This window comes from Nycticebus coucang, chromosome 20, assembly GCF_027406575.1.
Source record: "Nycticebus coucang isolate mNycCou1 chromosome 20, mNycCou1.pri, whole genome shotgun sequence".
In the NCBI taxonomy this organism is placed as follows: Eukaryota; Metazoa; Chordata; class Mammalia; order Primates; family Lorisidae; genus Nycticebus; species Nycticebus coucang.
The window spans coordinates 56058811-56074098 of NC_069799.1; the positions used below are offsets into that span (position 1 = coordinate 56058811).

Genomic DNA, 15288 nt, shown 5'->3' on the forward strand with positions numbered 1-15288 from the left:
ATTTCTTAATTCTCTCTCTTAAGACTGAAAGTTGTATTGATCTCCTATTGAACCATGGATAACATAACCTCGCAGCTACTCAGGAGGCTGAGGTGGGTAGATTGCCTGAGTTTACAGGTTCAAGACCAGCCTGAGCCAGAGCGAGACCGCATCTCTAAAATTAGCCGGGCATTGTGGCAAGGCCTGTAGTCCCAGATGCTCAGAAGGCTGAGGAAAGAGATTGCTTAAACCCAGGAGTTTGAGGTTGCTGTGAGCTATGATGCCATGGAAGTCTACCAAGGATGACAAAGTGAGACTCTATCTTAAAAAAAAAGATAAAGAAAAGAAAAAAGAGAAAGGAAAAATACCTAATTTACCAAAAGTCTATTTTTTAAACCTATATCTATCTGAATCCAAAGACCTAGTGATGCTTTATGTCTGAAATTATCTCTATCCTTTCTCTATTATTCATGTATATTTTTACATCAAGATGTAATTTATTGATATATATCAGAAAACTCACTCTTTAAAGTAGGTATAGTGATTTTTTAGTATATTCGTAGTTATGCCACCATCAATGCTAATCTACGGTATTTTTATTACCCTCATTTTCAGGTTATTTTCATACCCATTGGCAGTAACTTCCCATTCCCTCTCTTCCTAGTTCTGAGCAACTAATAACCTACTTTCTATCTCTACTGTTTATTTATTCTGGACATTTCATATGTATGGAATTATATACTATGTGGTCCTTGATTATTGGCTTCTTTTATTTAACATAATATTCTTAAGATTCAGTCATTCATTGTAACATGTCTCAGTACTTGATTCCTTTATATTGTTGAATAATATCTATTATATGGGCATGCCATATTTTGTTTATAATTCATTAGCTGATGAACATTGAGTTTGTTTGTCATTTTTGGTTATTACAAATAGTGCTTCTATGAACACTTGTGGTTTTGTGTGAGTACATGTTTTCATTTTTCTTGGTATCCTCCTGGGAGTGGATTTGCGGGGTTATGTAGTAACTTTATGCTTAACATTTTTGAGGAACTGCCAAACTGTTTTCCAACGTGGCCGCACCATTTTATATTCCCAAGAGCAGTGTATACAGTTTCCCATTTCTCTGCATCCCCAGCAACATTCACTATTGTCTTTTTTTAAATGTTTACTCATCCTAGTGGGCGTGACATGGTGTCTCATTGTGGTTTTGATTTGTATTTCCCTAGTGATCAAGGATGTGGCGTTTTTTCGTGTGCTTATTGTCCATTTTTATCTTTTCTTCAGAGAAATGTTATTCTAATCCTTTGCCCATTTTCAAATTGAAGTATCATTTCATTGTTGAGTTGAAAGTGTTCTTTATATATTTTAGATACCAGTTCTTTAACAGATATATGATTTGCAAATATTTTCTCCCATTCTATGGGTCACTTTTTCGATTTCTTGATAGTGTATTTCAAAGCACAAAACTTAATAATTTTTATGGGGTCCAATTCATTTATGTTTCTTTCTTTTGTTCCTGGTGCTATTGCTGTCATATCTAAGAAGCCATTCCCTGACCCAAGATAATGGTTTCCTCCCATGTCTTCTCTAAAGAATTAATTTTCAAACATGGTGGAAGGTAGGAATCTAACTTCGTATGTAGTTGTCTAGTTGAAGAGAATGTTTTTCCCAATGAATTATTATCTTGGCAGCCTTGTCTAAAATCAATTACCATAAATGTAAGGGTCTATTTCTGGACTTGCAACTCATTTCCACTGCTCTGTCTATTCTTACACTGGCAGCACCCGGCCTTGATTACTGTATGTGTATAGTAAGTTTTAAAGCCCGGAAGTGTGATTACTACTCCACGGCTTACATTTTTAGCCCACTTGGGAAGGATACGGTTTTCTAAAAGTGTTGCTTCTTCCATTCCTTTTTCTCTGACTGGGCAGATTGCTCAATTTTGGCCAACTCCTCCCTTCTCTTTTCTCTTGTCATTGTGGCCCCTACACACTCCTGTTCATTGACTGTCTTCCTTGGGCCCCTGTTCCTGCTCCTCTTTTGGGTTCTTTGGTCCCTTCATCTAGGTGCTTAACAGCAGATGCACATCTAGCCAACATATTTTGTTTATTATGTAGATATACCAATTTACTGTTAAATCAGTCTTTAAATGTCTGATTTAACATCACCCATACCATCCAGTGATGTAGTTTTGTTATTATGCAAGTGTGAAATCTCTGTGGGAAGATGGAAGACAATGATAAGAGTTGAAAGGTTGAAAGAAGAAGCCTGAAGGAAACAAAGCAAGTTGCCAAGGTTATCTGCAGTTGCCTAACAATATAAGTGCCAGGAATGAGGCAAAGCAATGGGAATCTTAGGGTCTGGCGGTAGCTCTGCAGGTACCTGGCTAGTGACTCAGAACACCTCTGGTCCCAGTTTCCTCTTCTTACTGTAGACTAAGGAGCTACAAAGCATCTCTAAGATCACTTCCAGCTTGAGGTTGTGGGATTGTCTTCTTCCTCCCTTGGTTGAATCCCTTAGTTTATGGCAGAAGAGAGCTGTAATCCCTTCTTCTCTCCTGTCTTAAGAACAATGGAGTTGTTCAAGTAGATATACACCTGCAACAAGATTAAGTGTATTTTCACTGAATATTTAATATCTATGCAGGCAGCTGGTAGGTGTTTTTCTCTTCTCTTGCGGTTAATGAGGTAACTTTCTCTCTAAGACCTGTAGTACATATGATAATTATACGCAAGGATAGATTACCACCAGTAAAAGATCATATATGGCATAAACCCATGGATTGCTGTTGATACTCAGAGGAGGACATGGGCTCTAAAGATTTCATGGAGGAAGAAAGGCTGAGCTTTGAAGAACAGGAAGAAGTTAGACAGGAGAAGAGTTTGGGCAAGGATGGCGATATGTCTACTTAAGGATAATCACAAAATTCCAGAAGAAAAATGGACAGGTCTTTTTCAGGCAGTTGATGTGGGACCCCAGGAATTTGGATTTCACCTTGGAAGTGATGGTGGAATAACTGAAGGTTACATGTAGATGTCATGGTTATAGTACCCAAAACAATCTTTATTTTGATGCTGGAAGAAACGTGACTGTATTTCATCTCACCCATTTAACAGATGAAGAGGTAGAGGTTTGGAGAGAAAGAGTTCAGTTAAATTTTTCCAAGGTATCATGACTAGTAAATGAGGGAGCTGGGTATCTAAGCCTGGAATTCTGTCTCAGTAACCATTGCCATTCTGTCATAACATGCTGACAATGATCAATCTAGTGGTCTTATACAGAATGAACATGACATGTGGCCTCTCATGCACCAGGCCAGGTGTGAAGTAAGGAAGACTTGGACTTAGGGGCCAAATAGAGTGATCTAGAAGAAAGAAAAGGAAAGATGTCAAGACGGCCATGGGAGGCTTCTGTAATTATTGAAGTCTGATAATGTTCTTGGCTTTTCTGAACGCCACATCTTCTATTCTGTATCTAACTAGATTCATTAAGGGACAATTACTGATGTCTAATCTTCTGACTCTAAACCTGTAGATCATCCCACTTTGCTAATTTTGTGAGAGGGCCAGGAGTTTGAAGACAAATACTCTGAGATTAGTGTCATGGATTAACCTGAAGTGGGGTAACTACCAGTGCTCCTGTCCTCCCTGCTAGTGCGATATGATCACACAAACTAATCACAGCTTTCCTCTGGGTGCTGGAATTGCTCCCAATGTGTTGCTAAGAAGAGGCAGTATCTATTTGAAGCCCTTAATTCTCTTCAGATCTGTTAGAGCTGAAATGGAATATTTTCCCACCTTGGGAATCCTGGTGAACCTCTGGAGTTCTTAGATCATTGTATTCTTAATAACACAACTATTTTATTGGTTTGAAATAAGTGTTCATTGTGAGCCGGTTGATTCTAAAAATCACAATATGTCCACATGCTATCTTGATTTTATTTTTGGTTTCACTTATATAAGGACATTTTCTCTTCCACTCCACAGTCAAACCCTGGAAATACAGTTGTGAGTATAACTGTGTATACTTATTTTCTCTTATTACCTTCTGTTTATTGGTGACCTTTGTACTGATCACCATGCACCTCGCCAGATCCTTATTCATTTCCTGCACAACAGACAGAGAATTTTCTTTTTAAAGCAAATTGGACTAGGGACTGGCCATAATTCATTTCCACCACTTCCATCCTACCAGAAGCAATTTGCAACCCTTTGGTACTTTTTTCCTTGCACTCAAGACTAAAACTAAAATCCCATGAGGCCCTGTGCTGCCCGGGGACTCAACTGCTCCTCCAGGCTCACCACTTTCCATTCTCCCCCTGGCTTCTATGTTGTTCTTCTATTTCACCAAATGTCTCATGCTCGCTTCAGCAGGAGCCTTGACAATGCTATCCCTTCCACCTCCCTTACCTTCCCTAGTTAGTGAGTACTAACCTTCCAGCTCTCAAATCACTTCTCCCTGCCTCAAGGAACCTTCCCCTGAACAACCTGATGAAGTCGTTGCTACTGTTCTGTCCTGAAATCCACCTTCATAGCACTGGTCCGAGGTGTAACGTTTCATTTTCTGTATGTGCGTGTGATTATTTAATTCATAGACGTGGTTAATCTGTGAGCCACATGTCTTATGGAGTGTAAAATAACAACTGGAAAATATTTCCCTCAGGAAGAATGAAGAATCTTGTAAATGGTTCAGAAAATGGGTCAAGGGCCAACTTGGTATCGGGTTGAAGGGTATAGTACTGTGTCTGGGTTCAGGAGCCTGTGCATAGCTTCAAGTTCACTCCACATTTGTCCTTTTTAAAGTTTTGGCTCCATGTGTCTTGTTATGAACCTCTCTCTTATTCCTAGTCTTTTAAATTTTATTTAAAATTTGGTCTCTCTTAGAAGTAAATAAGTTCCCACAAGAACACCTTGAAGGCACCATTTTACCTTTGACAGGTTAATGTGGTGGTGACATCATCATTATTATTAGGCTAAGCCACATCTCCCAGCTTTGTCATTAAAAGTGGAGATAACGCTTGCCTCTGTGGGTTTTTATGAAGATTCAGTTTGTAAAACTGCAGAGTCTGTGATGTATAAGGATCTCAATATAGGGTAGCTATTATTATTTCCAGATTAATATCATTTTGGTAGATTACAATTAATTTTATTAAAAATAGTTTAAACTCTGTGTGTCTGTAATAATGATAGCAAGTCCATGATGTAGCAACAAAGCTATAATAGTTTCAGTTCCCATCCTCTGCTTAGGGAGATGTGTAAACACTTATAGACCCTGGTATTGCTTTTGTGATCATTTCATTGGATTATATCCTGCACTTGGTAAGGACCAGCTCTTCTGTTCATGTTGTTCTATTTGAACTTTCTTTGATCTCTTCATGATAAAAAATAGGTCCCACAAAGCAGAGTGTTAAACTTCATCTTTCTAAGTCACAATCTTCCCGTGCGTTTTTTTTGGTAGAAAAGGACTTAACCTTTGTATGAACAGTATCTTGACCCTCACTTTCAAGATAGTAGGTCAAATCACGTGCTCTGAGGTTCAACCTGCGATGACTTGGAATTGCCCAAAGATGAATCAGCCTGGTTAGAGGCAGAGCCAAGATTTGCATCTCTCATCCCTTTCTCAGATTATTTAGTCCTTAGCTGGCGCCAAATAAAGACCGACAAGGCCAAGGTGGGCATCGCTGATTCTTATTGGAGATTCTGTTGGGTGAGAACAGAGAGGAAAAGTCAGGATTTGGAAGAAAGCCAGCCAGAGGCCAAAAGCACTTCTCAGCGGCCAGGTAAGAACAGAAGCTGAGTGTGGACTAAAGCTAAAAAGCAGAGGATGAATTTCACAGTGAGCTGCAGGCGTCGTCCTGAAGGAATGCAGAGAAGTCAGCTGGCTTTCTAGGAGCAGCCGGAAGTCTTTGTGTGTGGGAAGCAGGCTTGTGCAATGGCCATGAGCAGAACTGGCCTGCCCACCTGTGCCTCCATGCGTGCAAGACCCTGGCTCGCATCCAGAACACGGAGGAAGCCCCTTGGTCCCTGAATTGCTTCCACTCACCACAGTACACAGTGTCTGGTAAATTGAAGTTCATGAATGATGAGCCCTTTTATAAAAGAAAGTAGCATAAACAGAAAATATGCTGGGAACATTTCCTGTAAGAAATGCTTCAACAGAGTAACATGCTGGTATAATTACACATGAGACTGGTTCAGCGTTGTGATTGCAAAATTCTGTTTTCATAGGATTTGGAGTGTTAATTGAGGATCTCAATATGTTGCCAGACAATGTCTGCCAAAAAAAAAAAACCAACAAGGTTCCTGCTCTTACCTTAAAAATATCTAACTAGACAGACACAGTGGCTCATGCCTATAAATTCTGATTCTTTGTGAGGCTAGGGTGGGAGGATCTTTTGAGACCAGGAGTTCAAGACCAGCCTGAGCAACATAGTGAGTCCCTGTCTACAAAAACTTAAAAAAAAAATTAGCAGGTTATGGAAAAAAATTAGCAGCTACTCGGGAAGCTGAGAATCAGGAGGGTGGCTTGAGCCCAAGAGTTTGAGGTTGCAGTAAACTGTGATGACACCACTGCACTCGAGCTCAGGCAACAGATCAAGACTCTTGTCTTAAAAAAAAAAAAAGCAAAACTGGGAGGTGCCTGTAGCTCAAAGGAGTAGAGTGCCAGCCCCATATGCCGGAGGTGGCGGGTTCAAACCCAGCCCCAGCCAAAAAACCCTAACTAAATAAAAGTTTTTACTCTTATCAACAAAGGTTCTGGTATAAATGACCTCTCTGCATTCTCTTCACACATTGAACAATAATAGCAGTGACCTGGATTTTAGGTTTCTTTGCACTGTAAACTAAAATATATTTAGAAATTTACCCTCCATCTTCACAGCGATTTTTGTTTAGAGTGTGGGTTTCCTACTTTTATGTAATTGCCAATTGGCTTTACCCTAACAAATGAAAAAAGGCAGGGGACACTCGTGCCACTGAGCACTGGAGAAAACCTATGCTGATGTGGGGACAGCCAGATGGGTGAGTCTCTCCTTTTTTGAAAGACTTCAGCATCCTTCTCTTTCACAATCTAACTCTCTGTTCTACCGCTGCGGGGTGGTGTTGTGTTAGTACATCACAAGTGTTTCTATGAATGAAAAGGAGACCAGGTCACCAACTTCATTATTAACAGCCCTCGACCTCTTGTTTCGGCTTGTCCTGGTGTCAGGGAGGGCACTACCATTTCCCCACTGGCCCAGATCAGAAGCCCCTGCCTGTGATCCTGTGATTGCTGTCTTCTTCTCCTTTGGTGTCAGTTGACAGTCACCAAATTTCACAGTCTCACACCCTGAATACGTTTCGAATCTATCCTCATTTCTCAATGTCACCACTATTTCTCTGGTCTATGTTACTCTGCTGGTTAATTTTGTGGTCAACTTGCTGTTTCATCAAATGCGAATCTCGGTGTTGCTGTGAAGATGTTTTGTAGATGTGACTAACGTCTGCCATCACTTGACTTTAAGTAAAGGAGACCACCCTTGGTCATGTGTGTGGGCCTTATCCAAAAAATGGAGGGCCTCCAGAGCAACGATGAAATGTTTCCCAGAAAAGAAGAAATTCTGCTTTTAGAGTGCAGTGTCTAAAAAAAGAAAAATAATTAAGAGCGCGGTGTCAACATTTACCTGACTTTCCAACCTATTATTATTATTTTTCCTGAGAGATTATTAGGAGTGTTGAGATGTTTAATATTGACTCTTGATAGGGGAATGGCTAAGCCAAGTCTGGCATGCTCGGTATTGCTGCTGAACCCAGATGTGGCAGTAAAAAGGGACTAACTCCTGGTCCACGCAGCAACATAGTACATGAATTGCAAAACTATTTATGCTAAGCAGAAGGAGTCTTACCTAAAGGCATATAGGTGGTATGATCCTCTCCATATTCTAGAATGGACAAACTCATCTATGGTGAAAAATAATCATAAAAATCATTGCTTCTGGGGCTTGAGGGAAGGCTGGAGCCAGGAAGTGTTTACAAGGGAAGCATAGTGAGACCCGTAATTTAATTTGAATTACCAAAACCCCAATAAAAATGGATTCATGACAGAAAGTCAACAAAGCAGATATAGTGAAAAGTTAACTGGAGAATCTAGCAGGTGAATATTCAAGGGCTCATTGTCCAGTTTTTTCAACTTTTCCTGTAGGTGGGGAAATTTTATATCTTAAAAAGATAATTTCGGGCAGCGCCTGTGGCTCAGTCGGTAAGGCGCCAGCCCCATATACAGAGGATGGCGGGTTCAAACCCGGCCCCGGCTGAACTGCAACCAAAAAATAGCAGGGCGTTGTGGCGGGCGCCTGTGGTCCCAGCTACTTGGGAGGCTGAGGCAGGAGAATCGCTTAAGCCCAGGAGTTGGAGGTTGCTGTGAACTGTGTGACGCCACGGCACTCTACCAAGGGCCATAAAGTGAGACTCTGTCTCTACAAAAAAAAAAGAGATAATTTCAGAAAAATAATTTATTAATATAACAAAAAGCATGAAGGGAACTCTGGTGTTTTTGGTGACACTCGTGTAAGTATGAATATACTTGGAAAAATTAAGTTACTTGCCAGAAGGAAACAAGAATTTATTTCATTGCCTTTCCTCAAAATGCTGGGTGAAAGAGACATTTAAAATTATGAACATGTAAGGATTTCAGAGTTTGCAGTATGTCACATGAATTGTTATCAAATTGAACGGATAATTAAAAATTACTCATGTTTTTGACTACACAGCATTTTCATTTTTGTTTTCCTTTTGTGAATCTCCATGAACCATATTTTTTGAATGGCGGGTTCTAAAATACAAAAGAAGTAAAGAGCAGGTGACAGAATTCAGTTAAGAAGACTCTACTGTTTCACTGATATCAGTTAACTGATGGAAGAAGTATTATTGAAAGCCTTGACCTTGGGATGTGAATACTATCATCTGGACAGTTCATACCTTGAGAATTATTGGCATTCAAGAAGATCACATCTAAAATGATGGTGACAAATTAGAGAATTGTATTTTTTCAAAAGGACAAAATTCAGGAAAGTACAAATGTTTACCCTTCAGAACCAAAAACCAGTAAGAATAAAAATGTGGAATGAGAGGGGCGGCGCCTGTGGCTCAGTGAGTAGGGCGCCGGCCCCATATGCCGAGGGTGGCGGGTTCAGACCCAGCCCCGGCCAAACTGCAACAACAACAACAAAAAAAATAGCCGGGCGTTGTGGCGGGCGCCTGTAGTCCCAGCTGCTCGGGAGGCTGAGGCAAGAGAATCGCGTAAGCCCAAGAGTTAGAGGTTGCTGTGAGCCGTGTGATGCCACGGCACTCTACCGAGGGCGGTACAGTGAGACTCTGTCTCTACAAAAAAAAAAAAAAAATGTGGAATGAGAAAGGACCAGTACCAATGAAGCCAACCAGACTCAGCCTCATTGGTGAATATTCTCTCTCTCTTTTTTTCTATGATTGAAACCAGCTTGGATACATATTTTTTAAGTAATATGGAGAAACAAGTACAGATTTAAAGAGGAAAAGGATGACTAATGAAAAACTTTTCCTCTAAGGAAAACTGGAGAGAAGAAGAAATTCTGTAAACGCTTCAAGATGGAAGAGGTTACAGTGTTGCTTGATTATCATTTTCATTCACAAGGAGTATTTTTATGAGGAGAGTCTATGAAAATCTAACAAGGAAAATGGATTTATGTGAAGAGATAGTTCAATTGTGCACATAGAAGAATCTCTTGACTTTGAGGTTGGTTAAACCCTGGAATATTTATCAAGAGATACTATGGAGCCTACGTCTTTGGAGAATTCCATTAATGAAATATAAATTCGGAGTGGTTCTTGCTAGAGGTTGAGGGCTAACTCAGATGACCCCTGAAAGCGGCTTCTTGGGTCTGCATTTTAATAATAATGTTTCACTCTGCAGTGACATGTTTGACATATAGTTGGTACTATTTATGCTTTGGGAGGCTTTCTGTGAGGGATGGCAACTTTAAATTCACTTCACTTACAGATTGTATTAAATAATTCTCCTTTTCGTTGGCCTTGTCTCATAAAAATGATCCCAGACTTCATTTCTGTTCTTAAGATAGTTTCTGTATTTTGTAAAATAACTACAATGGAAACTCCATGTTTCACCACTTCCCTATACTGCCCACCTCCTTAAGTTGACCTAATTTTCACAGACCAGACATTCACCATGTGTACATATCAGTACAGGAGGCCTAGTTCTTTCCATTGACCAGCTCTGTATGTTGACCAGTTTGTTATAGTCCATTGGGTGGTCAACTTAGTGTATAATGTCATCTCACATTTTTCTCTTTAATGTTTTAATACTATTAGAAGGATGTTTTTATATTTAAAACCATTGTATTCGTGAGTATTTTCTGTTAGTGAGAACTTGATGAGTTACCATCCATCCTGTCATCCTTGGATAGGTGGGATAGAATGATATTAAAATGTCATATGAATAATTGATCTTCTTCTAGAAAAGTCAACATGGCAAACTCTTCTCTGGTGTCTCCATTGGAGTCTCTATTTTTGGCTCACTCATCTTCTTTCCCTTTGCAGAGCAAAACTTGCTTCCTGCTGTGATGCTGTTCAAAACTTTGTTGTTTCTCAAAATAATACTCCAGTTGGGACTAATATGAGTTATGAGGTGGAAAGTAAAAAAGAAATCCCAATTAGAGAGAATATCTTCCATATGTTCCCAGTGGTGAGTAAAGATTTGTTGTGGGTTATTTGCGTCACTATTCTAGATGAATGCTCTCTCACTTTAAGCTGTAACTTACAATAATGAAGGAATTAATTAAAATACCATACACTTATGCTGTATAAAATGTGTACAGTGAGCCATTTCAAAAAGGCAGTTTTGAAATGCGGTGCGGTTCCGCAGAGAAGAAGGATATTTTTATCTTAAATGATGAGCTCTTCCAGCCTTAACTCTTCTAGACTCTTCTTCACAGGAGATGTGGTTCATGAGCTTTCTGCAAAGTAATTTCCAGGGCTTGTAAAAATGGGCATTTTCCCTCCAGAATAATATTCTTCTGGTTGTTGGTTTTGGTAGCTGAATCAATTCCTCTACAAAGAACTGTATGTTTATGTGGCTTATCTTTGGGAAGTAAATATGTAAGAATTTGTGTTCCATAAACATAACTACCATAAAACAGGGATTTTTTCCCCCTGTGTTCCCTAGCATATCCCAATTTCCTAGAATATTTCCCAGTGAATAGATGCATTCACTATATATTTGTTAAATAAATGAATGAGTGATGACATGGTATAATATCTTTTGGCACAGTGAGAAGAAACTTGACCTTAATACAAATCCAAACTTGAAGAAATTTTTATTATGAAGAAGGAAATTCCCATTGCTTGTGAATACACATTCTATCAGTTAGACTAAGTCACCATGGCCAAAATAGGATCACATTAGATAATGCAATTTACCAATTGGAGGATATTAGATGGTTGCCATTCTGTTTTGTTGGGCCTTTGACTTCTTTCAATTTATTGTTGATCATGTGAGATGTTCCAATTTTTTTATTACAATTCAGAGGAAGAGTGGTGTGTTCTCAACTAGCAGGCACAGTGTAAGGGTAAATGGCACACTTTCTGGGTGAGGGACACAAACACAACTGGGACTCTACCTAACAAAGGCAAACAGTGCAACCTAATCGTCTGTACCCTCAAAGTAAGCTGAAATTAAAAACAAAAAATCAGACTAAGAACAATTTGCTGAGAATGAATGAGACATAAATGAAAAATGGTAAAGAAAAATACTGCCAATTTTCTGGGAGGAAAGGGGGATAAAAATAACTCCTGATGGTACGTAGAAATTGCCAATAATTGAAAAGATAATGAAAGAATATTTCTTTTTTTTTGTTTGTTTTTGGCCGGGGCTAGGTTTGAACCCGCCACCTCTGGCATATGGGACCGGTGCCCTACTCCTTGAGCCACAGGCACCACCCAAAATATTTCTATTCCCTATCAGGGAAGACCTTGGAGAATCTGACAACGAGAAACTCTTTCACCAATGCAATTTTTGCTCATATCTGCTTTGCTTCCTGCTGACCAGAACAGAGGAGTAGCAGCTATTTTTTAAAATTATTTTTTATTAAATCATAACTTTCTACATTGATGCATTGATGGGGTTCAGGGTACTGAGTAGCAGCTATTTTTGCTTCTCGTTTGGTACCTTGAAGGTTATAACTTAGCATAGGTTCGATAATTGTGATGCAGATAACAATTGCAACTGCCTTCCAAATTTATGCTGATTTTTTTTGAAGTTGTGGAGTAGAAATTCTGCAGTGAGTACAGTAACAACTGCAGAGTCAGGTCACTTTTTTGCATTGCTTCCAACTTCACCTCCATGGCTGGGTGGGGCTTAAGGTCTACTCTGCCCTTCTGCTCGGAGCTCCCTGGAGCTACGTGGTTGGCATGGCTGATCGTGATAAATGCTATTGATGAAATGGTGTGAAATCACTTCCTCCACAAACTTTTCTAAGTCATGTAAAAAGGAAAACAGCAGAGGTAATTTTCAACCAGAGTGAGCCAGGAGCAGGCAGTGGAAGCTAAGCAAATTTGCATTTTCTTAGGAGATTTATTCAGGGAATGTCGAGGTTTGTAATTTATTTAAATTCTTACTGAACATGAGATACTGAAGCATATGGATGTTTTCCCTCAGTTGACCAAGAAACCAGAGAAAAACATTCATTATTTTGAGTGCATAATTTGAGATACGTTTCCCTCAGTAATCTTTTCTATTTTGTACCATAAAGAGCATATTTGCATTTTTGCATTCTACCCTATCTATAAAATTCAGAATTGATTGTGGAACCATTTAGTAGACACCGTCTGAAGACATCCTGAGCTAGAAGTTCAGTGACATGAAATAGTCCATAATATCTGGGAACTATCCATTTAGGAGCCAGGCAGTCTAAGAAGCTGTGCAGTTTAATGAGAAATAAAACAGTTGGTGAAGTCAACATTTTAACTTACTTGGTGAGAATCTGTGCAGTGGGTTGTGGTTAAGAGTATGTACTCTGGAGCAGACTGTCTGGGTTCATATCCCATCTCTGTCACTTTTGAGCTCCTGCCGGAGCCCATGCCTCTATTTTCCCATCTGTAGAATGGTCATCAGGCTATTGTTTGTATTAAATGTGCTAGTAAGTTAAGCACTTGGAACAATGCCTCACACATAGCAAGCACAGTATGACTTTTAAGTTTGAAAGTCAAACCTACAAAGAGAGAAGGATTGAAAACAGAGTTCTCTTTGCTTACTGAGCATCTCCCAGATGCAATCAGTACCTGTGGCAGACAGCAGTCATAGTGGTTCAGGAAAGTCTGCTGATACTCAAGGCTCTTCAGACCACATGGGCATGGGCTGTTGCCAGGGGTGCTGGTAACTGCCTTTGGGAGGGGATATGCCTTGATTTTGTAGGGTTTGCCAATTCCAGTGGTGTAAATATTCCTACTGTGGACATTTTCAAGTCACCATTGGTTTAACTACGAGTTCACGAAATCCCTGCATATTTACCAGGTGGCTTTTGCAATCTGGGATAATCCAGCTCCATGACACTGGGTGCCCCAGATGAGCCTTATTGAACGCTGTACTCAATATATTGACTATGCTGGATCTGGAGGAAGAGAGAGAGATGAGAACAGCCTCTCTGTCTTGGAGAGTTTACACCCTAGAGACAGAATCAGTGTCTCTGATACTGTCAGAGACAGTACCTTATAGCTGTGCAGCATGAACTGCCACCCTTGCTGTGGGCTCCAGGTCACATGATTACTTCAGGAAAGGTGACCTGGAAAGGAAAAGTGCACTGTTGGATTGAAAAGTTACATTTCAGGCTGTGGAGGATTGGGGGAAAGTGGGAAAGCTTTTGGGGTAAGCAAGTTGGGCCCTAGGAAGAAATAAAAAAGATTCAGGCCTTGGAAATTAATTTGAAGTATGTCAGTAGAGAGTTGCTAGGCCTCCAGAAGCCCCCTGGTCTGTCATTTGTAGAGATGGCAGGCATAAATCTAATATCATTACACAGCCTAAAGGTCTAATTATTTAAGAAGCATAGGGAATTTTTGCTAAATTACCTATTCATTTTGTGCCTTGGAATAGAAGATTGAATGCCACTTTCTAATTTCTTTATTTTCTCTTTTTAGCTGAAAATTCCCTATTTATCAGAAAGGCACAGTGTGGAATTCTGCCATTCTCATTTTATGTACTTAATTGTATTTTGTATAGAAAGATATTTTCTATTGTTATGTACGTTATACGAGGTCTATTCTCAAGAGAAGTGAAATTTAGGTTCACATGATGACTTTTTCTTAGAAGTCATCATAAGCTGATAAGCACGTCACATGTCTGCTTGCTCTCGTTCTTACTCTTTTTCTTCTTAGCCTGTGTAAAGAGTAAAGTTACTAGAATTAAGCTGATGTTTGTGGTTCTGAAGTTAACAGCATTTCATGGTAGTTTTTCATTTTCTCCTGCTAGGCCCAGCCTTTCGTGGAGTACCCTTATAATCAGTGTGCAGTGGTTGGAAATGGGGGCATTCTGAATAAGTCTCTCTGTGGAGCTGAAATAGACAAATCTGACTTCGTTTTTAGGTAAGACCTATCAGATTGGTTTCTTTGAAACAAAAGGTAAAAAAAAATAGTTTGGTACTTTTAGCAGCTGTACTCAACCTTTGGGGTACCAGGCACTGATTTCATGGAAGACGATGATTTTTCCACAAACATGGATTCAGAGGGCATTGGATTCTCATAGGAAGCATGCAATCTACATCTCTCCCATGTGCAGTTTACAGTAGGGTTTGTGCTCCTGTGAGACTCTAATGCCACTTCTGATGTGACAGGAGGCTGAGCTCCTGTAGGGATCTCAGGTAGGGATGCGGGCAGTGGGCAATGGCTGTAATATAGATGAAGCTTCACTTGCTCGCCTGCCATTGACCTCCTGCTGTGTGGCCTGGTTCCTAACAGACCATAGACCAGTACTGGTCTGCAGCACAAGGGTTGAAGAACCAAGGTTTTAGAGGGAGAGTCAAAAGATATCATGTGGAAATATTGACCTTTGACCTGTGTTGCTGAAGTCTACAAATTATCCACATTGGCTTTCCGGAAGTGTTCATGAGTTCTTCATAATGTAGATACCAAAAGGATAAAAACGTGCTATGGTCATATATGGTTAGGAGTTTAGGAAACTCTGGGTGAAGCAATGGTGAAGGAGATCATGTCAGAGCCTTCAGTATGTTAATGGGCCCCATGGCTCAGCGCTCTGAGGAACAACATTTCCCAGACTCACCTGACC

At 39.9% G+C, this 15288-nt stretch overlaps 1 protein-coding gene across 1 annotated transcript in view; it reads left to right on the top strand.

Moving 5' to 3' along the window:
• ST8SIA6 (ST8 alpha-N-acetyl-neuraminide alpha-2,8-sialyltransferase 6) overlaps positions 1-15288 on the top strand; it is a 98343-nt gene that overhangs the window by 76154 nt on the left and 6901 nt on the right. The window contains exons 5-6 of the mRNA XM_053572898.1: positions 10554-10698; positions 14476-14588. Of these exons, the coding sequence (XP_053428873.1) occupies positions 10554-10698; positions 14476-14588 (258 nt within the window). The remainder of the gene's footprint in view (positions 1-10553; positions 10699-14475; positions 14589-15288) is intronic.